Source organism: Sminthopsis crassicaudata, chromosome 5 (genome assembly GCF_048593235.1).
Source record: "Sminthopsis crassicaudata isolate SCR6 chromosome 5, ASM4859323v1, whole genome shotgun sequence".
Lineage (NCBI taxonomy): Eukaryota > Metazoa > Chordata > Mammalia > Dasyuromorphia > Dasyuridae > Sminthopsis > Sminthopsis crassicaudata.
The window spans coordinates 290551763-290574545 of record NC_133621.1 but is presented as its reverse complement, the minus strand read 5'-3'; the positions used below and the strand labels follow the sequence as shown (position 1 = coordinate 290574545).

At 40.1% G+C, this 22783-nt stretch overlaps 1 protein-coding gene across 1 annotated transcript in view; it reads right to left on the bottom strand.

Annotated features, from left to right (window-relative positions):
- STAB2 (stabilin 2) overlaps positions 1–22783 on the bottom strand; it is a 155957-nt gene that overhangs the window by 10752 nt on the left and 122422 nt on the right. Inside the window, exons 53-64 of the mRNA XM_074271422.1 lie at positions 22506–22652; positions 20602–20658; positions 18647–18773; positions 17467–17616; positions 15026–15130; positions 13041–13148; positions 11923–12116; positions 10364–10505; positions 9887–10020; positions 4875–5040; positions 4571–4677; positions 1084–1203 (exon numbers count right to left, since the gene is read on the bottom strand). Of these exons, the coding sequence (XP_074127523.1) occupies positions 1084–1203; positions 4571–4677; positions 4875–5040; positions 9887–10020; positions 10364–10505; positions 11923–12116; positions 13041–13148; positions 15026–15130; positions 17467–17616; positions 18647–18773; positions 20602–20658; positions 22506–22652 (1557 nt within the window). The remainder of the gene's footprint in view (positions 1–1083; positions 1204–4570; positions 4678–4874; positions 5041–9886; positions 10021–10363; positions 10506–11922; positions 12117–13040; positions 13149–15025; positions 15131–17466; positions 17617–18646; positions 18774–20601; positions 20659–22505; positions 22653–22783) is intronic.

The window sequence follows — 22783 nt, the reverse complement described above, 5'->3', positions numbered from 1 at the left end:
AGTTAAGTAGAACCATAATCCCATACATTCCCTAAAGAAATGAACTGAATTGGTTTATAGATCAAACCATTATCAGGGAAGCTTTATTTACACATCATTAAGAAACCTCTTAATGAGACATTCTTCCATCAGTAGTTGGGGAAGAGAGCTACCAAATCACTTTGGCTTCTTTTTGGCCATGTAACACTACTTTAAGTACTGGTTGGGGGGAGGGGGATTCCCTGGGCTCTGGTGTTCTTTTCTTTATGGCAACACTAAGAATAGGTGAAGATTTTTTGAAATCATTAAGTTTGTTAGCAGTAAGCGAAGCATGATGTATTGAAAGAACACTGGCTTTAGACTTATAGGGCCTGAATTCAAATCTTATCTTTGACACTTAATCTTCGTCTAACTTTAGATATTTCTAAGTCTATGATTCTATTATCCTTTCCTATTATTAGAATGAATAGTTAGGTTAGTTGCTCAGGATTCAAGCCACAGAATATGGTGACTCAAGTGAAAAGATACTAAGAACGTACCTTTTTCCCCAGAATCCATCAGTGTGGCATAGGGATAGCATGATAGTATCATACATAAATTTATAAAATGAGGAGACTGAAGTAGATAAGAGGTTCTTATTTTTGTGTCACTGGCTTCAAAAAGTCTGGTGGAGCCTACGGACTTCTAAGAATAACTTTTTAAAATAATTTAAGAAAATGCAAAATTTCACTTACAGGTAAGTGAAAATAAAAATGCTCTAAGTTTTCCTCAGCTAACTTCATGGACTCCAGAATAAAAACCTTTGGGCTCAATGATCTCCGATATTCCTTTTAGCCCTAAATTTATAATAAACCTATCATCCATCCCTTGGCTTTAGCTTCCTCATTTGTAAAATTAGGGGATTTGACTAGATGGCCTATGAAGTCTCTTCTAGTGCATAATCAGTTGGTTGATAAATCAACATTTATAAGACTATGATTCTATTACGCTCTCCTATTATAATTATTAGATGTTTTCTCATGTGTCTTATATGAGATACTTATCTCACAGGGTTAAAGCAACAGAATATAGTGACTTGGGTGAAAGAATATGCTAGGAACTCACCTTGTTTTCCCAGAGTCCATCATTGTTTGGCACAAAGAGAGTACCATGGGTTGACAGGTCAGTCAGGTGCTTCAGGAATGCTTTGCCTTTGGAGGAGCTATTGGAATATATCAGAACTTCCTGGGAAAGAGATGGAATATCTGAGATCAGCCAAAATGCTCTGGGAGCTTGGGACATGTAGAAGGCCAAGAATATTCACCTGGCAATCATTGCCATCAGCCATCCTACCTTGAGTGGAAAGCAGTGTGATGTGGTGGCCTCCAGGTTTGATAGCACATTTGGGCTTTAGAGCCAGTGATTTTCCCTTTAAGGGAAGGACTTTTTACAGTCTTAAGGGAGTTGCTAAGGACGCAGAGAGGTTAAGGTATTTGTTCTTTGTCACACAGCTATTGAGTGCAGGTGGGACTGATAGCCCGTCTTTCTTTTTTTCAGTCTGCATCAGATCATATAAATCTTTACATGCTTCTCTGCACCCATCACATTAGCCATTTCTTTTTTTATATTAATTTTATAATTATAAATTTTTTTGACAGTACATATGCATGAGTAATTTTTAAAATAACATTATCCCTTGTATTCATTTTTCCAAATTATCCCCCCCTCCTTCTACTCCCTCCCCTAGATGACAGGCAATCCCATACATTTTACATGTGTTACAGTATAACCAAGATACAATATATGTGTGTAAATCCAATTTTCTTGTTGCATGTTACGTATTAGATTCTGATGGTATAAGTAACCTGGATAGAAAGATAGTAGTGCTAACAGTTTACATTCACTTCCCAGTGTTCCTTCTCTGGGTATAGTTGTTTCTGTCCATCATTGATCAACTGGAAGTGAGTTGGATCTTCTTTATGTTGAAGATATCCACTTGCATACAGTATTGTTGTTGAAGTGTACAGCGATCTTCTGGTTCTGTTCATTTCACTCAGCATCAGTTGATGTAAGTCTCTCCAAACCTTTCTGAATTCATCCTGCTGGTCATTTCTTACAGAGCAATAATATTCCATAGCCTTCATAATTTATCCAGCCATTCTCCAATTGATGGATATTCATTCATCTTCCAGTTTCTGGCTACTACGAAAAGGGCTGCCACAAACATTTTGGCACATACAGGTCCCTTTCTCTTCTTTAGTATTTCTTTGGGATATAATCCCAATAGCAGCAATGCTAGATCAAAGGGTATGCACAATTTGATAACTTTTTGGGCATAGTTCCAAATTGCTCTTCAGAATGGCTGGATTCTTTCACAACTCCACCAACAATGTATTAGTGTCCCAGTTTTCCCACATCCCCTCCAACATTCATCATTATTTGTTCCTGTCATCTTAGCCAATCTGACAGGTGTGTAGTGGTATCTCAGAGTTGTCTTAATTTGCATTTCTCTGATCAGTAGTGATTTGGAACACTCTTTCATATGAGTGGATATAGTTTCAATTTCATCATCTGAGAATTGTTTGTTCATATCCTTTGACCATTTATCAATTGGAGAATGGTTTGATTTCTTATAAATTAGGGTTAGTTCTCTATATAATTTGGAAATGAGACCTTTGTCAGAACCTTTAACTGTAAAAATGTTTTCCCAATATGTTACTTCCTGTCTAATCTTGTTTGCATTAGTTTTGTTTGTACAGAAACTTTTTACTTTGATGTAAACAAAATTTTCTATTTTGTGATCAATAATGATCTCTAGTTCTCCTCTGGTCATAAATTCCTTCCTCCTCCACAGGTCTGAGAGGTATCCTCTGTTCCTCTAATCTATTTATGGTCTCATTCTTTATGCCTAGATCATGGTCCCATTTTGATCTTATCTTGGTATATGGTGTTAAGTGTGGATCCATATCTAATTTCTGCCATACTAATTTCCAGTTTTCCCAACAGTTTTTTTTTTCAAATAATGAATTTTTATCCCAAATGTTGGGATCTTTGGGTTTGTCAAAGATTAAATTGCTATAAGTGTACCCTTTTTTGTCCTTTGTATCTAATCTGTTCCACTGATCTACAGTTCTATTTCTTAGCCAATACCAAATGGTTTTGGTGACTGCTGCTATATAATATAGCTTTAGATCAGGTACACTTAGGCCACCTTCATCTGACTTTTTTTTCATTAGTTCCCTTGCAATTCTCGACTTTTTATTCTTCCATATGAATTTTGTTGTTATTTTTTCTAGGTCATTGAAATAGTTTCTTGGGAGTCTGATTGGTATAGCACTAAATAAATAGATTAGTTTAGTCATCTTAATTATATTCACTCGGCCTATCCATGAGCACTGGATGTCTTTCCAATTATTTAAATCTGACTTTATTTTTGTAGCAAGTGTTTTGTAATTTTGCTCATATAATTCCTGACTTTTCTTTAGTAGATGGATTCCCAAATATTTTATACTCTTGACAGTTGTATTGAATGGAAGTTCTCTTTGTATCTCTTGCTGTTGCATTTTGTTGGTGATGTATAAAAATGCTGAGGATTTATGTGGATTTATTTTGTATCCAGCAACTTTGCTAAAGTTGTGAATTATTTCTAATAACTTTTTATTAGAATCTCTGGGGTTCTCTAAGTATAACATCATATCACCTGCAAAGAGTGACAGTTTGATTTCCTCATTACCTACTCTTACTCCTTTACATTAGCCCTTTCTTACAGCAAAGCAACATCCTCTTTATTAATGTACTACAATGTTCAGCTATTTCCTTGCTGGTAGGCACCGACTTCTAATTCTTTGTTACTACAAAAAAAATGCTGCTATAAATATATACATATAAATAAATGTGGGTATAAGGACTTTCTTTTTCTCTCTGACCTTAAGGGAGCTCCTAGTCTAACAGGAAATCAATATGCAAACAACTACCAACAAGATATACTTAGGATACACTGGAGGTGATCAATAGAAGTAGGGTACAAAGATAAAGGAGAACAGAAAGAGAATCTTTCAGAAGATGGGTTTGTAAAAGAAAGAGAAGGAAGAAAAGAGGGAAGAGGAGAAATCATCCTGAATAAAAGAGGAGGAGAACATGAGAGAAAGTATGCTTTCAGAATAATTCCCCAATCCACCAAACAGATGGGTTGAGAAAGCAGTATTAAAATTTAAGGAGAGAAAACTAGTCAGACCAAGAAAGTATATTTTGATGGACTAGGACATAGAAATTGCAAGAGATAAAATATTGGACCTCCAAATAAAAAAGAAAATGGGTTTTTAGCTGAGACTTAAAGGAAGCCAGAGACACTAGTAGGTGAGGATGAGGAAGGATGGAGTTGCAGGGGAATAGCCAAGGGAAATACTTGAAAGTAGCCCAGAGTTCTTCACAGAGCATACTGTGATACAGTGGAAAGATGTCCCACCTAGGAAATGATCAAGCTGGGCCATAGAACTCTAGGCTTTTTATTTCCAAGCCTAGGCTTTTTTTCCATTTATACTCAAGTTGCCGCCAACAATCCCCACCATGGAACCTAGGAAAGGAGCCAATGATTGCCACTCCTCATACTTACTGATAGGAAGTTTGCCAGTGAGGGGAAGGACATCAGAACCTGCAGGAGGTTGCCACTACAAGCGAAGCCATCTCCTACATAGCCCACCTTGCACGTACAGTTCACATCTGGAGGTCACAAGTACAAAATTCCCAATGAGTAGCTAAGAAACTGAGGTAGGTTGCCATTCACACCCCCGTCCCAGGGCATACAATTGTGCAGCTACCAGCCTTTCCTTAGGTCAGGATGGCTGAGGTATCCTTGATCTCTCTGGGAGAATGGCTTGGGGATGGCTCATACCTAAGGACCGGGCTCGAGTTCTTACCCTTCACTCGGTAGCAGAAGACATCCCACTTTTCGCTCTTGTTGGGCCTTGGCCCATAGTCCACGATGCCGACGAAGCCTGAACCACAGTTCTGAGAGGAGTAAGCAGTTGGATAGGCCACCCTCCCATCATTGAGCCAACCAGCCGAACAGAGATGATACTTGGCCTACAAAAACGTGGAGACATAGCCGCGGTCAGAAGTGGAGTTGAAATGAAGTTACTTGCTTTTCTTTTTCAGTCTTGTTTTCCCTCCTATAATCTCCCAATCAAATTAGTGGATTAACAAGCATCGATTAAATGCCTTCTGTATACCAAGGTTTAAGCTAGGACCTGGGGATACATATATGAAGGATCAAAATTCTGGTTCTCAAGAACCTTAAAAGGTTATTTATTTCCATTTTTGGCTGCCAGATGGTGGTGTTTTTGAGGACAACCAGTGTTATTTGCGGTCCACATTGTCCAAATTAGAATAGTTAGGTAGCATAAAGCTCTCTTGTTTATCTGTGCAGAGCGCAGTTTGCTCGTCGATTCATCCCTCTGGCATCTTTCCACCAGGGCACAAGCAACTCAACTGTGTTTACCAAGGGCGCAGCCGTGGTCATGCCTCATTGAGCTTTTGGACAACAGCTAACATGGTGAGAACGGGTCCTAAGCATGGACTTTGAGATGCCCGACTTGGCTTGGCAGCATGCCTGTGATCCCTGCTCCTGGGAGGGAGGCCAACAGAACATTGGAGCACAGAGCGTGGATCTACAGCAGGCTTAGCCGAGAAGGTGTCTGCAAAGATACGGGGTGCCCCCGAGAGTGGGAGGCCACTAAAGGAGGGGTAGAGTGGTTGAGGCTTCTGTGCTGATCGCTACTGGGACTCAGTACAGGAATGGCTGATGCACTTCTAGCCAGGCAAGGTAGAAACATAAAAAAGATAAGAACAAAGAAAATGAAGGGAGGGAGAAAAGAAAAAGAAGGAAAGAAATAAAGAGGAAAATCTCTCAATTTGTCTTTAAAGTAGAACTTCACTCTGGGCACACAAATTCTGCTGCTTACTCTATAATATTGGTGCTATATATTATATATGTCATATTATAGAATATATTAATATATATTAGTGCTATATATTATATAGCATATATTATATAATATATATTAGTGCTATATACCCAACTAATACTATAGTTGGGTATGTTTATATCTCTTACATGGTTCCATAGAATGGATGCTGGCTTTGGAGGCAGAAGATCTAGATTAGAATTCTGTTTTTTTTTTTTTTTTTTTCTGAGGCGGGGGTTAAGTGACTTGCCCAGGGTCCCACAGCTAGGAAGTGTTAAGTGTCTGAGACCAGATTTGAACTCGGGTCCTCCTGAATTCAAGGCTGGTGCTCTATCCACTGCGCCACCTAGCTGCCCGCCCAGAATTCTGCTTTTGTGATGATCACTCTGCTCAACATGATGATCCAAGATAATTACAAAGAACACAAGATGAAAAATGAAGGAGGAAAGAGACAGAGTGAGCCACAGAGAGAATGTGGACTGAAGCATCTTTTTTTTTTTTTTTTTTTTTTTTTTTTTTTTACTTTATTATTAGTAGTATGGATACTATGGAAATATGTTTTGCATGACTTGACATATATCATTAATATCACATTACTTGTCTTCTCAGTGGGTGGGGAAGGGACAGGAGGGAGAGATTTTTTTTTTCTTTTTCATTTAATATTCATTTTTTAAAAACTAAAATTAATTAAAAACAAATCTTAGCCCTGCTCTTCTCGCTTGCTCATATGACTTTGGGACCAGAATGAGAAGAGCTGGCTTGGACGCATACTGCCTATGCGATCCTGAGCAAGCCATTCAATCTCCTCAGCACTTGCTGAGAAGGTACTGGCTAATCTTGGTAGAGGAAGCAGCTCCCGAGAGCTCTCTCTCCCCCCCCCCCCCCCCCCCCAATGAACCAGATCCCATCCCTGTCTCCTTCACTCACTTCTGTTTTCACATCTGCACAATGAGGTGAGGGGGGGTTATCTCTGATCCTTCCAATCTCTAAACCCACAATCCTATAGGATTTTATGCTGGGGAAATATTTTCGGGTAAAGAGGAAATTCTGGAGTGGATTATGTCACACATGATTAGTGAATGCTCCTCCCGAAGAAACAGAAGGGAGTTTTGTCAGAGGTTATTGGCTGGCTCATCAAGCCATGCTGTCTCTGGGCCCTAGTGTTTCCAATGCCATGATGTAAGCGTGGCACCCCTCTGCCCCCAAAGCTAATTTTTGCTGGAGCACATGAGGCCAAATGGAAAATCATACGCTTCCCAGCAGGTAGAAAGCCATTAGCTGCATTTCTAGAAAATGCCTTTTAGAGCTTTAAAAACAGCCGGCATGAAACTGTCCTGTAGTGCCAAGGATAAGCTAAGATGGAAAGATGCTGGCTGGTATAAATTTCACAGTTTTTTTTAATGTTCAAAAGTGTCCTGCCAATTTCTGTGCTGAGACAGCACATTTTTTTTTTTTTGTTGTTCCATAGTCTGTAATGGAAAGGAGGGAAAGGAAGGGAGAGAAAGTGGGGGGGGGGAGAGACAGAGTGAAAAGGAGAAAGGAAGGAGAGAGAAAGATGAAAAGAGAATGAGAGAAAAAGAAGGGGAGATAACAGAGAGGAAGAGGGGGGAGAAAGGAGAGGAGGAAGAATGTATGAATATGTGTGTATTGAGAGAGGAGGCAGAAATTAGCAGGAACTGAGTATAGCCAACCCAACTCCTTTCTTTTCTCCCTCAGTGTGTAGGCCACATTCTACTCCTGATCCTAGCCTGGCACTATTTAGCTCATGCTATTAGCCACAACTCCAATGGCTTTCTTCTTTTTAAAAAAAATCAATTTTGCTGTTTTCTATTGTTTTTTTTTTAATCACTTCTATTGCTTACTGTATCCATCCCCTTATCCTCTTTCAAAGAGCCATTCCTTATGATGAAGAATAAAAAAGTTCTGCCAAACTGAAAACAAACCGTACAATTCTAACTTTATATTCAGACTTGTCCAGGGTCAAGCTAGTAAGCATCTGAGGTCGGATTTGAACAGATCTATGGCTAAAGACAAGATCAAAAGAACTAAAGACATCCAGAAATAGCGAACGAGAGGTCACAGCTCATCTCCCTAGCGGGTTCTTCCATCAAAGGGAAGCAACAATGATTATTTTTGTTCCATTATGACAAGTTGAAATAAAATTAAAGGTAAGGGCTAGGAGAGCTTCCAAAAGTTAAGCCCATATAACATCTTCTTGTTTATTCTTCCTTCCATAACTCATTGGTAGTAAGATAAACAAACCATAGGGATTTCGTCCTCAATAGCATCCTCTCCTTAGTGCTATTGACTCATTCATTGGACCAAGAACTGGGAGGTACTTTAGAATCCATCTCATCCAGTTCCCTCAGTTTAAAGAGGGAAACCAAATGACTTGGTTACTTCCCTGAAGTGACCTGCTCAAGGTTATTCAAAGAGTAAATTATAAAACCAAGACTAGAAACCCTGGCAGCTTTTTCCACTGCCCTGTGACCTTGGGTAAAGTTTATACCTTGGCCAACTCATGTTTACTTAAAGTGCCCTAGTTATGAATGGCGATGTCACTGACATCTGTTTATCTCTCTAGGTTGATTAGTTAATGGCCCTTGGCAAATGATGTGTTTTTTTCCCCTCTCCTGATATTACCCAGAAAGATCAGATAGAGGCCTAATTTTAGCAACTGAACTAAATTTTAAGTGCGAACTTGAGACTTGTGTTCCAGGCACCTTGGGCAAGGAGGAATTTAGTTTAAATCAACCATAAAACTATGAAATGTCAAGCACCAAGTGCTTTCTGGGAAATAGCAAGAGCAAGGATCATTTTTTTGGATAGGGTAGTAGGGCTTTGTGTCTCCAGACCCTAGTAATGCGCTCAGAATGTATTTTGGTTTATTTTTTTGTGTTAAGACCAGACTTGTGCTCTCATTGGTATAGGGAGCTTCTAATGAAGAAGTCCTATCCACTAAGCCTATCCCTTTCCTGAAACTAATAGTCCCTGGGAGTTGTTCAGGACACTGAATGGTTAAGTCATTCGCCTAGGGTCATAAAATAGTATAAGTTAAAGGGAAACTTCAATCTAATTCTTTCTAGCTCCGAGATGGCCTCCACAATGCCACAGCTTCTTCCTACAGTGTAAGTATTAACTATCCAGTGAATAAACTTGTTATACAGCCTGCATTCTATAAGAAGAGTACAGTGGTACAGATAATAGCAAATTGCAGAGATTCAAAATAAAATAAGTATTTGCTTTTGGATGACATCTTGGTAAACATTGAATTTAGAGGTTCATCACACTTTTTGTTGTTGTTAAAAGAGACTTATGGACCAAAAAAGCCTTCTGGAATATTTCAATTCTTCTTACTTCCTTTTATAGCTTGCTTTTAGAAAAGGGTCTCCTAGAAGTTCTTTTCACATTAGTGTGAATTGCTCCATTTTTTGTTACCTTTAGACTTGAAATATCAGCCTTACAATCTACTTTTTAAAACTTGTTAATGTGGCTAAAGTTATGAAGAAAGGAATCCTTCTTCTTACTTGACTGGGTACAGCCCTATAGTAGCTGGGTTACCCAGTGAATAGAGTCAGGAAGCCCTGAGTTCAAATCTGGCCTCAGATGTTTACTAGCTTGACCCTGGACAAGTCACTTAAATCTGTTTGCCTCAGTTTCCTCATCTGTAAAATGAGCTAGAGAAGGAAATGGCAAACCTTCCAGTATCTTTGCTAGAAAACCTCCAAATGAAGTCTTAAAGAGTTGGACATGACTGAAAAATGATTAAATAACACTGTAGTGAGAAAACTTAAGTGGGAATAAGTTTGTTAAGTTATATGAATTTGCCATCTTTATTATACCTTGTGTCCTTCTTTATGATACTGTGGACTTTCCTAGCAACAGAGTTTCCCTCATCTTTTATTTTGGCCCTTCATACCCAGATCTAACATGAATGAGCCGCATTTCCAGGCCGCTCAACTAACCTTCTGGGCATAGGAGAGCTCAATGTAGGTGGCTATGGTTGCTTCTTCCTTAGCGCACAGTTCTCTGGCTTCATTAAAGGTCAACTTGTACTGGCCTTGGGGAGAGCGTAGGTGAAATACGCCAATAGTTGCATCTGAACGGGAAAGAAGAAAACATATGTACTGAGAGACAAATTAACCAAATGGGAGGTCCCCCTTCCATCTCACTAATGCTGGTTGCCTGTAATCCCAAGTGGGTTCCTGTCCTGATTCCATGCGCTCCCCTTTCAGTAACCCAAAGTCTCTGTCTCCTTCTAATGGAGTAGTGCCTTAAGGTCATTACCCTTCCCCCCACACCATAACAACTAAATTTGTTGATTTGAGGGCATTTTAAGCTACTTTGCTTAGATACCAGATTCTGATGACAGAATCCTTCATCTAAGAGTTTTGTGTCCACAGTTGCTTATCCCTTACCCCACAGGCCCCTAGAACACTGACCCTGGAAGTGGAGGTCTGCACAGTCGGCATCCGCGTGGCATTGCCCATTGTCTTGTAAGCAGCGGTCTATGGGGAGCTGTTCCACCACGCAGTCCAATCCGTCACCCACATAGTGGCTTTTGCATTCACATCTGTGCTTGCCCTATTGGGGAACAAAAAATATAACCATGAAAGGAGCACCTGTTTTCCCCCTACGCCTTTCCCCTGTTCTCCCAGGACAGCATGTATATTCAAAAACTCTGATGGGGAATCTTTTATATTATTTTACAAATTATTTATTTAATATTTTCCCCAGTACATTCAAAACAATTTTTTTTACATTTGTTTTTTTAAATTTAGAGTTCTGGGTTCTCTCCCTTATCCCCACCCATGATTAAGAAATCACTTGTGAAGTTATACAAAACATTTCCATAAAAGTCAAGTTGTGGAAAACAAAACAACAACATAGATTTTCCACCCTAATGAAAATGAAAGCACTCAAGAAAAATTAAGTTAAAAAAAAGGAGAGAGAGCTAGAGAGAGAAAGAGAATGTTTCAATCTATATTTGGATATAACCAATTCCTTCTCTGGGTGTGGATGGGAATTTTCATTACAAGTGCTTCAGAGTAGTCATGGATTATTGTACTACTGAGAATAGTGAAATCATTTACAGCTGGTCATCCCAGAACATTGCTATTATGTTGTGTATGGCACATTTCACTTTGCTTGAGTTCCTGGAGGACATGAACTTTTATAATCTTCTCCCAAACCAAGTCTCCAGGCCATTTTCTGGCCACCAGAACTTTTTGTTTCCAGAACTCCATCTTGATTCCCTTCCTACCTTCTTCTCATGGAGACCTTGTACTTTGGCCTCAGACCATATTGGGCTCTGATTGACCATGTTTCCCTTCATCTTGCTTGGAACCTCGGGCCGCCATTTCTAAACCATGTGACCTCATCATGCTTTTCCCTTCAGTCTCCTTTTATGTGTTATCTTTCCCATTAGAAGGCAAGGACTATCTTGGCTTTTGTATCCCCAGTGCTTAACACAGTGCCAAGCGGATAGTAGATGATCTCTCTATCTACCTATTCATTTATCCACCTCTCTGTCTATCCTTTTATCAATCCATCCATCTCTCCACCACATATCTATTATCTATAATCATAGGATGTGAGAGAGTTGGGAAGGAACTGTCCTTGGAATCAAGAAATCCAAGTCCGTCTTTTATCAAATGAGGAAACTGAGGTCAGAAGAGAACAAAATTCTTGCTTGATTAATGATTAATGGTATGTAGGGATCAAAACAGTTTTAGAGGGAAATTCACACACTGGAAAGGTTGCCAAGATTAGTAGATCACAGATTTGGAGCTGAAAAGGATGTAAGAAATTATCTAATACAATCCTCTCATTTTGTGGAAAAGAAAACTAATGTGTACAGTTCTCTGAATATAAGGAGGGAGGGAGGGAGGAGGACGGGAGAGAGGGAGATTAAATCACAGTTTGGTATCTTTCCTTCACCCCAATAAAACAGTATCTGTTCTAAGTGTAAAAGAACCTAGAATAGGGGCAGGAAACTCACCGGACCCGTCATGGTACAAATGGCATGTTCGTGACACCCTCCATTCAGCCCATCCGCACAGGGGTCCACAGCGGTACAGATGTGCCCGTCCCCCTTGTAGCCTTTTTGGCAGCTGCAGGACACTGCCGTGTCCACCTGGGAACACTTGGCAACCTTTGAGCAGCCACCATTGTTCTGCTTGCAATAATCCACAACTGTAAGATCAAGGACCCAAATAGGTAAGCCGGACTTTGTGCCAGGAGAACAGAGGAGAGGAGAGGGACGACCCAGTCTAGCTCTAACAGTGGACAAGCTCCAGAATTTATCCTTGAATTATTTCTTTTGGAAGGAATTCCTAGTATTTCAAAGCTGGCCATGAATATGCAATTGTGAAAACCATCAGATATTCCTCCTTCTTGTTGACCTCATTTATACAATTTTATCTAATGAAGATGGATCCCATTGCTAGTATGTGTGACGCACTAGGCTGAGTGCTACAGCTGATGCAAAGATAGTATGAGAGTCACAGAGAAGATAATAAGGCTCACGGCTTTGCATAGGGCTGCCTCACTTATATCCAGCTTGTGCACAAGTCAAGACATCACCTTAGTGATGTCATTGGATCCCTTTGAGAACAAAGGATGAACAGCCAATAACAACAACAAGTTTTTGGTGAGCCTCCTAGGATGCCTCAACTATCTCAGATGGATATCAAGAACCAACCCACAAAGTTTTCCCCTTCCTCAAACTTTCTTTGGGAAAGGGATAAGGCAAGTAAGGCCATCTATGTGAGCTTGGACACATTACTCTAGGGCTTCTTTATCTTCTTCCTTCTAATTTTAAAGCCACATGATCTTGAACAAATCATGGCCTCCACGTACCTTGGTTTTCTCATTTGTAAAGTTAAAAAGTTGGACCAATTAACTTTCGAGGTCCTTTTCAGCTTTCAATGCTATGATTTTGAAGTAAATTTTGTTTTCTATCCTTGACTTCTGGAAGGAAACAAGTGGCTAGGAATAGGACATATAACCCACTGACTCATAGTTTTCCTCAGACCTCAAGGAAAGGCAGTTGTTGGCCACATTATTCCATCTTATATCAAGCTACAGATATTAAACACAAGCAGTCGAGAAACTTACCTGTACATGTTATCCCGTCCCCTTCATAATGCAGGTTACATTCACAAGAGTTGTTCTCTTTACAGGTGGCATACTTAGAACATGGAGGCGTGCACACGGGAGCCAAAACTGTAAATAAAGTTGATTTATTTATTATTAATATAATATATTATTAATTATTAACATATTACTATTGATGGTGAGATATTTGACATGCATATATTTTCTTGTTTTTTAGATCTCTATATGGCACTTTAATGTTAACAAAGCATTTCTACATTTTTTTTGGTTATACGGATACATTCATTTTAAAATATATCTCTCTGTGAGTTATGTTGGGAGAGAAAAATCAGAACAAAAGGGAAAAGCCATAAGAAAAAACATAAGAAAGGAAAAAGATGAAAATAGTATGTGTTGATCCACAGTCAGTCTCCATAGTTCTCTCTCTGGATATGGATGGTGTTTTCTATCCAAAATTTATTGGAATTGCCTTGGATCACTGAATTGCTGAGAGGAACCAAGTCTATCAGAGTTGATCATCACACAATCTTATTGTTGCTATGTACAATGTTTTCCTGGTTCTGCTTGCTTCCTTTAACATCAGTTCATGTACATCTTTCCAGGCTTTTCTAAAATCAACCTGCTCATCATGTTTTATAGAACAACAATATTCCATAACTTTCATATGCCATAACTTATTCAGCCATTCTTCAGATGATGGGCATCTACTTATTTTTCAATTCTTTGCCTCCACAAAAGAGCTCCTGAATATAGTTTCAATTCCAATGCTATATCTGGGACAGCTAGGTAGTTAAGAGGATAGAATGTTGGGTCTGGAGTCTGAAAAATCGGGGTTCAAATATGGCCTTAGACACTGTGTGACAAAGTCACTTCACTTCTATTGCCTCAGTTTCCTCATCTGTAAAAATATAAAAATCTTATAGCACTTTCCTCCCAGTTCTACAAATCAAATGAGATACTTATAAAGTGCTTAGCACAATATCTGGAACATAGTAAAAGCTACACAAATGTTAACTATTATTATTATCATCATCATCTAGGCGGGTGCAGGATTGAGATCTGAGGAACATGAAAGTGTTTTATTTCTGGAATCTCTTTCTTTATGCCTCTTTCTGTCTCGTATCTAAAACCAGATGGTTTTGGATGAAAGTTAACTTTATGATGATCTAAAGCTGGGAGGGGCCAGGAAGATTCCTTATCACCAGCTCATCTCTTTCCTTCTCTATAAAGAAAATCCTAGATATTCTTCTCCATTTCTTTTCCATTTTTTTTGTTTTCCCCCATATTTTATTTTGTTTTTTTCCAATTGATAAGGAAATGGATAGATATTTTGATTTGCTTAATATTAAATCTGTAGTATGAAAGAAAAAAAATCAATGGCTCTGGAGTCAGGATCTGGATTCAAATTCTACCTCTGATGATTGTCTTGTATAAGTCACTTAACTCTATTTGCCTCAATTTCCTCATCTTTAAAATAAGGGGGTTTGGGCTAGTCAGAGGCTCTTTTCTTTCTTTTTTTTTTTTTTCCTGAGGCTGGGGTTAAGTGACTTGCCCAGGGTCACACAGCTAGGAAGTGCTAAGTGTCTGAGATCAAATTTGAACTTGGGTCCTCTTGAATTCAGGGCTGGTGCTCTATCCACTGCGCCACCTAGCTGCCCCCAAGTCAGAGGCTCTTAACTTGAGATCTATGAACTTTAAAAAAATAATTAAAAACAAAAAGTAACTGTCTTCATATAATTAATTTATTTTATAATTCTATGCATATTGTTATATGAATTTAAAAATATGATTCTGAGAAGTTCTCTGCTATCACAAAAAGAGGCAAACCGCCTTTAGGTCCAAATGCCATTTTTCATATTTTCATGTACAGGAAGGTTTCCCACATCTTCCTTTTCCTCTTAGCCCAGTGAGTCTCCCTCGGTAATTGAGCCATAGTAAAGTAGCTTCTCGCCCTCTGCAGTAGATTGCATTATTTAGGGACAGACCTAATTGAGTGTCACAGAATCGACCGGTCCAGCCTGTTTCACAGAAGCAATTTCCAGAGCCGGTGATGCCATCATCACACGTCCCATGTTCTGAGCATTCACAGGCTGCAAAATAAACAAATAAACATAAGAATAAATTAATAATAATCAACAACAAATGTATTTAGTACCTACTTACATCTGGGGGACAAAGGAAAGCAAATAAACCAGTTCCTGTCCATAAGAAGCCCACACTCTACTGGGAAAAACAACATGTAAATAACAGTATACAAACAAAATACAGACAGGATATAATGGAGATCATGTCAGAGAGGAATCCTGAAAATTGAGAACTGGGAAAGTCTCTCCCAGAAGGTGGGACTTGTTTCTTTTTTTGGGGGGGGGGTCAGGCAATTGTAGTTAATGACTTGCCCAAGGTCATACAACTGGTAAATGTTAAATCTCTGAGACCAGATTTGACTCTAGGGCTGGTGTTCTATCCACTATGTCCCCATTGCTATGGCGCTTAAAGGTTTACATAGCAATTTCTTCTTGACTTTATGGAATTGTATCACAAAATTTTTGTTATTGCTTCCGATGGAGGGAAGGATGCTAAATTTAGTCAAAGGGTCTAGGTTTAAATCCTTTTTCTTGCCACTGGGCAAATAATATAACCTCCTCGTGCCTCAGTTTCCCTATCTGTAAAATGAAGGAGTCAGACTAGAGGTTCTTCAAACTCTGTGGAATCTCTTCCCTTTATTCCAAGTCTTCCCAGAATAATTTGAAGAGCCCCTTCTTTGACTGCAGATTCAGTCACTTGGAATGCTGGGAGTGATTTTAGTGAATAGCAGAGGCTGGGATTTCTTCAGATTCTTCCCACTTTGTCTTTCTTTCCCTCATCCACAAAGAGGTGGTCTCAGGATCACTGCTCTCCTACTTTAATAATCCAGTGGGTCCAAGCAAAGCGATCGGGTCAGAACAAAATAATTACAGGCTCTGGGTCTGCCCTTCATGTGGCCAATGTCAGGGAGCATCCCGCCCAGGAGCCCCCAGATATCTGGGAAGGACCTCGAGCTCTTGCAGGTGATGTTGGCACCTACTACATTCATCAGCAAGTGGACTCCCAAGGGAAGGCTCTATTTAAGTGAGCCTCCACCCACTGGTGAGCTGAGAGCTGTCAAGTTAGAGGCAAGAGGGAAAATAAGTTCCCTCTAGAGGAGCAAAAGAAAGATTCCACAGGATGAGAAATGGCAGAGGGGAGAGTAAGGGCTCTAGTCTGCATCATGGGAAAAATACCTAAGAGTTAATGAGGGAACCAAAGTGCCCCCAGAAGCCACCTGTCTAACTCCTCATTATATATCATAAATATATGCTTCTAGGCTTGTTTTATGGTTGTGGAAACTGAGTTTCAGGGAGAAGTGACATAGAATCACAGATTCAGAGTTTAATGGGGGTCTATAAAGGCCATCTGAGATCCAGAGGGTGAAATATTTCCCTAAGGACATGGTGTAGGCATTAGGTTGAAAGAGAACTTAGTGTCCATAGTGTCATGAATCCAGAGCTAGACCTTGGAGAGCATCTTGTCAACCTACACATTTTGCAGATGGAGAAACTGAGATTTAGGAGGACTTGACTTACCCAGGCTTATATCAGTGAATGACTGAGCTGAAATTTAAATTTCATTTCTCTCACCCTAAGTTCAGCATTTTCCCATTATTTCACATTTTTTCTCTAGTTCAGTGCCCAATAGTTTACATATGAGTAAACTGAAGCTCACTTTTTTGATCACCCCAGAACATCAACTTACAATGCTCTTTAGATAAGAGTCCATTGTGTGAACTTTACATACCACCATAGCTTCGGAAGAATGTCAAGCATTCATTAATCACTTAATACATTAGAGGGACACTGAGCCAATAAGCATTTATTAATCACCTACTACTTTAGAGGAATATCGAACCAATAAGTATTAATTAAAAACCTGCTACTTTAGAGGAACATTGAACCAATAAGCATTCATTAATCACCTACTACATTAGAGGAACATTGAATCAATAAACATTTATTAATCACCTGCTACTTTAAAGGAACATCGAACCAATAAGCATGTATTAATCACTTGCTACTTTAGAAGAACAGCAAGCATTTATTGATCACCTGCTGTTTTAAAGGAACACTGAGTCAATAAGCATTTATTAATTACCTGTTACTTTAGCAGAACATCAAACCAATAAGCATTTGTTAATAACCTACTACATTAGAGGAACATCAAACCAATAAGCATTTATTAATCACCTCACTAGATGTTGGGACTGCTAAGTTCTGGGGAAATAACCTAAGATAATAACAGATGAAGATCTTCTCATCTTGTAGGACAGACCCAGGGGAATGTTTGGCTCAGGACACTGGAGCGTCATGACTCTGGGGAAGGGGTAAAGATGAATAGTTGGCTCACCACTTACATTTACAGTCTGGTCCATATCTTCCAGGCCAACACAGTTCACATGCCGTTCCATTGAACCCAGTATTGCATTTGCACTCTCCACCCCCAAAATATTCATCGATGCAGACACCCCGGTTATTACATGGGGTCGTGGATCCTCCGGGACAAGCTGAAAGAGATTGAACACAGGTGAATCATCTGGAACATTTCATGTTTGTGAAGTGGGCAGCTAAAACCCTCTCCAGCAATGGAATTAGACAGATGTTAGCCAGAAAGGCAGTGAACCCAACAGGGAGGTCAGAGGTCCCACAATCTGCCTAGCTTAGGGCTTTTTAACCTTGTGGATCATGAACTCCCTTGGGACTCCAGTGAAGCTTATAAAAACATAGGAGGAATTTTAATGATACAGTAGTTACAACATTGGGCATGGCATCAGGAAGGCCTTGTTTATTAACTGTGTGATTCTGGGCAAGTCACTTTACTTCTCTCCGCCTCAGTTTCTTCAAATGTAAAATGTGGATAATAACAGTCCCTATCTTACAAGAATATTATGAGGATCAAAACGAGATATTTGTCAAAAGCTTCATACAGTGCTTGGTACACAGTAGGTGCTTACTACATGTTCATTTCCTTACTTTTCAAAATAATGCTTTTACGTACATAAAATGAAATACATAGGATTATGAAGGAAATCAATCATATTGAAATACATTATCAAAATATTTAAAAAATCCTAAGTTGCAGACCCTAGGCTAAGAATCCCTGCCTAGGTCTTGGTTAGTTCTGTGTGTGAACTTATAGCAACGGTCGCTGGTGACTCAGTTTCCTTAATGATCACACAGGAATGGTCCATTTACCATCTTTTTACTTTGCCATTGGTAATAACAATTGAATGATAAACCTCTTGAGCAACGGGAATGGGCAATGCTTTGGGCTTTATTCTAGCTTTTCAACAGTTCAATTCAGTTCAAATATTTATTAAGTTTCCATTATTTGAGAGTTGTGTTAAATGCTTGAAGAGATAAAGGGAGACCCAGTCTTTGCTTTCCAAAATCTTACAGTCTAGCAGGACACACACACACACACACACACACACGCACGCGTGCGCGCACACACACACAGACACAGACACACACACACACACACACACACACACACACACACACACACACACAGACACACACACACCATGGTCTCACCTTGACAATCTCTCCCAAAATAGCCCTTACAGCACTTAGGCAGCCTCATAACCATCGTGCACTTCTGCTGGCAGCCCTCCAGGTTCCTCCTGAATGGCAGGTGGTAAAAACACTTCTGCTTCACTCCCTGAAGAGTTTCCGAGCCCCCACAGAAGGCAGAAGAGAAGGAAGAAAACCAGATAAGACATTTATAAGTAAAGTGAATGGAACAACACATAGCTGGGCTTCCTGCTTTGATACCACAATTTCTATCTGTTACAACTGTCTGGTTAGCAATGATCCCTAGGTGCTAAGTGAACGTGTACTAGCTCCCCCTCATCTTGCCCCAGATGAGGATTGCTTTCCCCTCTTTGGAAACCTAACTGAGTTTTGGTATATTTGGCTACCCTACTAACTCCCTTGTCTGGTAATTTAAGAGAGGGGTGGGTGGGTTGGCAGGTTGGTGGGATTATTTTTTTTCTCTCTCTATCCCCATGCATTCATTTGCCCGAACACTGATCTAAATATTAATTATTCCACATGAGAACAAGTGTGCATTCACATGCACGTGTACCCACTCTCTCTCAGGAGCTTCTGATACACCTGCTTTGAAACTTTGCCAGGAAGACCTGAGTTCAAATATGAATTTTTTGTTGCCCTGGACTTACTGCCTGCCTCAGTTTCCTCACCTATCCAATAATAGCCTCTATGTCATAGAGTTGTTGTGAGGAGTGAGATAATATTTGAAAAGCACATAGTTCTATACCTGACACATAAATACTTGTTTCATTCCCTCCCCTTCTATCTGATGCTAATTGATTAATTCTCCATCCCAGATGAACATGATTAGCAGAATCTCCTGGGTGACAGTTTCCCAAGATGAATACAGATATAAAAGTCTCCTCCTTCCAATGAAGCATGATGAGACTCCCTCCCTCCCTATAATATAATTGAAGAGGAGCAAAGAATATTCATACAAGGATGGGAAACCCAGATTTCCCACAACATCATTGAAATGTCAGATCATGGAAACTTTAGAGCATTAGTTCTGGAGCCTGAGGTTCCAGGTTCAAATCTTCCCTCTGACACTACCAGTGTAGCCATGGGCAAGACATTTCAACTCCCTGGTTCTCAGTTTCCTTAAGTGGTTTGAAGCTGATGAGCTGAGTGGTCTTAGTACTACATTTATGATCTTATTTACGTTCAATATTTCCTTTTTCTCTCTCTCTCTGTCTTCCACCCCTCTTTTCCTTTCTCTGTCACTCCCTCTCTCATATGCACGTTATGAGATGGTGACAGGTCAGCTTCAAAATCACCAACAGCCTCCCTGCTGCTAGTTCCTCATTAGAAACCCTGCAAGCAGTGCTTGTCCGGGCTGATGGGCTGGAACTGCCTGTCATTGTATCTGTTGCATGTAAAGAGCCATCTTCTCTGCTATGCTGAGTGGCTCCCTGGCATCCCCACCTGCTGGGCTGCTCTCTCTCTGTCTCTGTCTCTTTCTTCCTGACCTCCCTCCCTTTCTCCATCTCTCTTCCTTCTTTCTTCCCCTCCCCCTATCCTTTTCTCTATGTTTCTTTGTCTCTCTCTGTCTCATTCTATCCATCTCTCTCTCTCTCTCTCTCTCTCTCTCTCTCTCTCTCTCTCTCTCTCTCTCTCTCTCTCTCTCTCTCTCTCTCTTTCTCTCTCTGTGTGTCTCTGTCTCTCTCTGTCTCTGTCTCTCTGTCTCTGTGTCTGTCTCTCTGTCTCTCTGTCTCTCTGTCTCTCTCTCTCTCTCTCTCTCTCTCTCAGAAATATCTTTAAAAAACTGTATATGTATAACCTGTATCAAATAGCTTGCTGAGTTAGGGAAGGGGAGGAGAAAAATGTGGACCATGAAGTCTTACAAAAATGCTGAAAATTATCTTTACTTGTATTTGGAAAAATAAAATACTATAGAGAAAAAAAAAAAGACTAAACTGTAGCATTTTGACAATTACCTTTGGCTTACTCCACGTTGGGCAGCGAGGAACGTTGTAGCAGCTCCCACAGTCTCCCTGGCAGAAAAAAAGACACTTATTTTTAAAGGTCATGTTGGAAAATATGGGACATTTCTATGGCTAATACTTGGGTGGACTGATCAAGAACCTCTAACATGGGGTAGTGTTAGAGAAGGAATTAAAAGACACAAGAAATTTGCCATTTTCATGGAGAAAATAATATAAAGTGGTTTGCCTGGTTATGGAGAGACCAAAATGCCTTTTTATAAAAAGATGATCTCATGTATTTACTGCTCCCCTGGCCAGAAGCCAGAGAGAGCTAATAAATACAGTGAGACTTTACACTCTCTAATTGCTCCTTCCTTTCACTTTTTGATGCTTTAATTTTCACTCTTATGGATGTGGCCTCAGTTCACCTACTTGCTATTTTTCTTGTCAACACCTTCTCTTGTTTGTGTCTCTCCCATTAGAAAGGAAATTCCTTGAGGGTATGAGCTATTTCCTTGTTTTGTTCCTTTTGCTCTGTTTCTCCCTTTCTCTGTCTCTGTCTCTCTGTCGGTTTCTCTGTCTCTCTCCCCTTCTGTATCTCTCTCTTTGTCTCTGTGTCTGTTTCTCTCTCTGTATCTGTCTTTCTGTGTCTCTCTGTCTGTCTCTTTCCTTCTCTCTCTCCCTGTTTCTCTCTCTCTCTCTGTTTTCTCTCTCTCTCTCTCTCTCTCTCTCTCTCTCTCTCTCTCTCTCTCTCTCTCTCTCTCTCTCTCTCTCTCTCTCTGTCTCTCTGTCTCTCTCTCTCTCTGTCTCTCTCTCTCTCTGTTTTCTCTCTCTCTGTTTTCTCTCTCTCTCTCTCTCTCTCTCTCTCTCTCTCTCTCTCTCTCTCTCTCTCTCTCTCTCTCTCTCTCCCCCCCCCCCCCATCTCTGTGTCTCTCTCTCCTTCTCTCTCCCTTTCTCTCCCCACCTTCCCCAGCACTTAGCACAATGCCTGACCCATAGTTAGGACTTAATAAATGTTTGTTGATTGATTGTCCTTTTCAGTTTTCTAGTTCTATTAAAGGTGAACACTTCACATGTAGCGATGATTGCCAAGTTCTTTTCCTCCTCCTGTCTCCTCTCAGATCACTAGGCTATGGTCCTGAGGGTCTATATGTGTTATCTTTAATCCTGGGATATAGATCAGTGATACAGTGAGCACCAGAAGCACTCTTCTATACCAGCCCCTTCCATCCACTCTAATATTCAGCCACACTGGCCCACTTTCTATTCCTTGAACATGACATACTACCACATACTTTTGCACTGACCGTTCCCCATGCCTGAAATGCCATCCTTCCTTACTACTCCTTCCTAGAATCCCTAGTTTTATGTTTCAGCTCAAATGTCACTTTCTACAGGAGACTTTTCCCAATCATTCCATTTGCAACAACCTTCCTCTTTTGGGCATAATGGGAACATTTTCCCTAGAAGGCATCTTGTATATCTATTTTCCATTAGGACGGAAGCCCCTTGAGGATAACAATTTGTTTTTGTTTTTCCTTTGTACCCAAAGTAAGAACCAGACAAATTCTTGTTAATTGGTTGAGGAACATAAGAACATAAGCTCCATGAGGGCAAGAACTTTTAAACAAAATCCCTAGGGCTTAGCCCAGTATTTGGCTGTAGTAAGTGCTCGATAAATTACTTGTTCATTGAATGACATCACTATCAAATTACTACCAACTCCCAGACTCTTCCAGGCCCATATCTGAGTAGATTGACTGCAAAGCCAACCCAATGACCAACCCAAAGACCAACCCAAAGGGTTTTTACATTAGCCACATTGCAGATCATAGGCCATAGGCCACAGTCATTGTCTAAAAGCCAGCCTAATATCAAAACAACAGGGAATGGGGCAGGACAATTTTAGGACTGACCGAGACATTGAAGGTAACAAAACTGTCACAGCGGCCCCCAAAGCTGGGGTTAATCAGCATGCAGTCAATCCCATAAGCAATGCCGCTATCAAACTCAAGTTGCCGCTGGACAATCCGGCACTTCTGATCATTCAGAAAGAGGTCACCCTAAGAGAAAGAAAGGGGAGAATGGCAGTGAGTCAGTCTGCAAGCCCTCCCAAGACTTCATCTCTATCCAAGGCTGTGACAACTAGTGGAACGACTCAAGGAGCTTCCACTAATGTCCTTCTTGATACTTT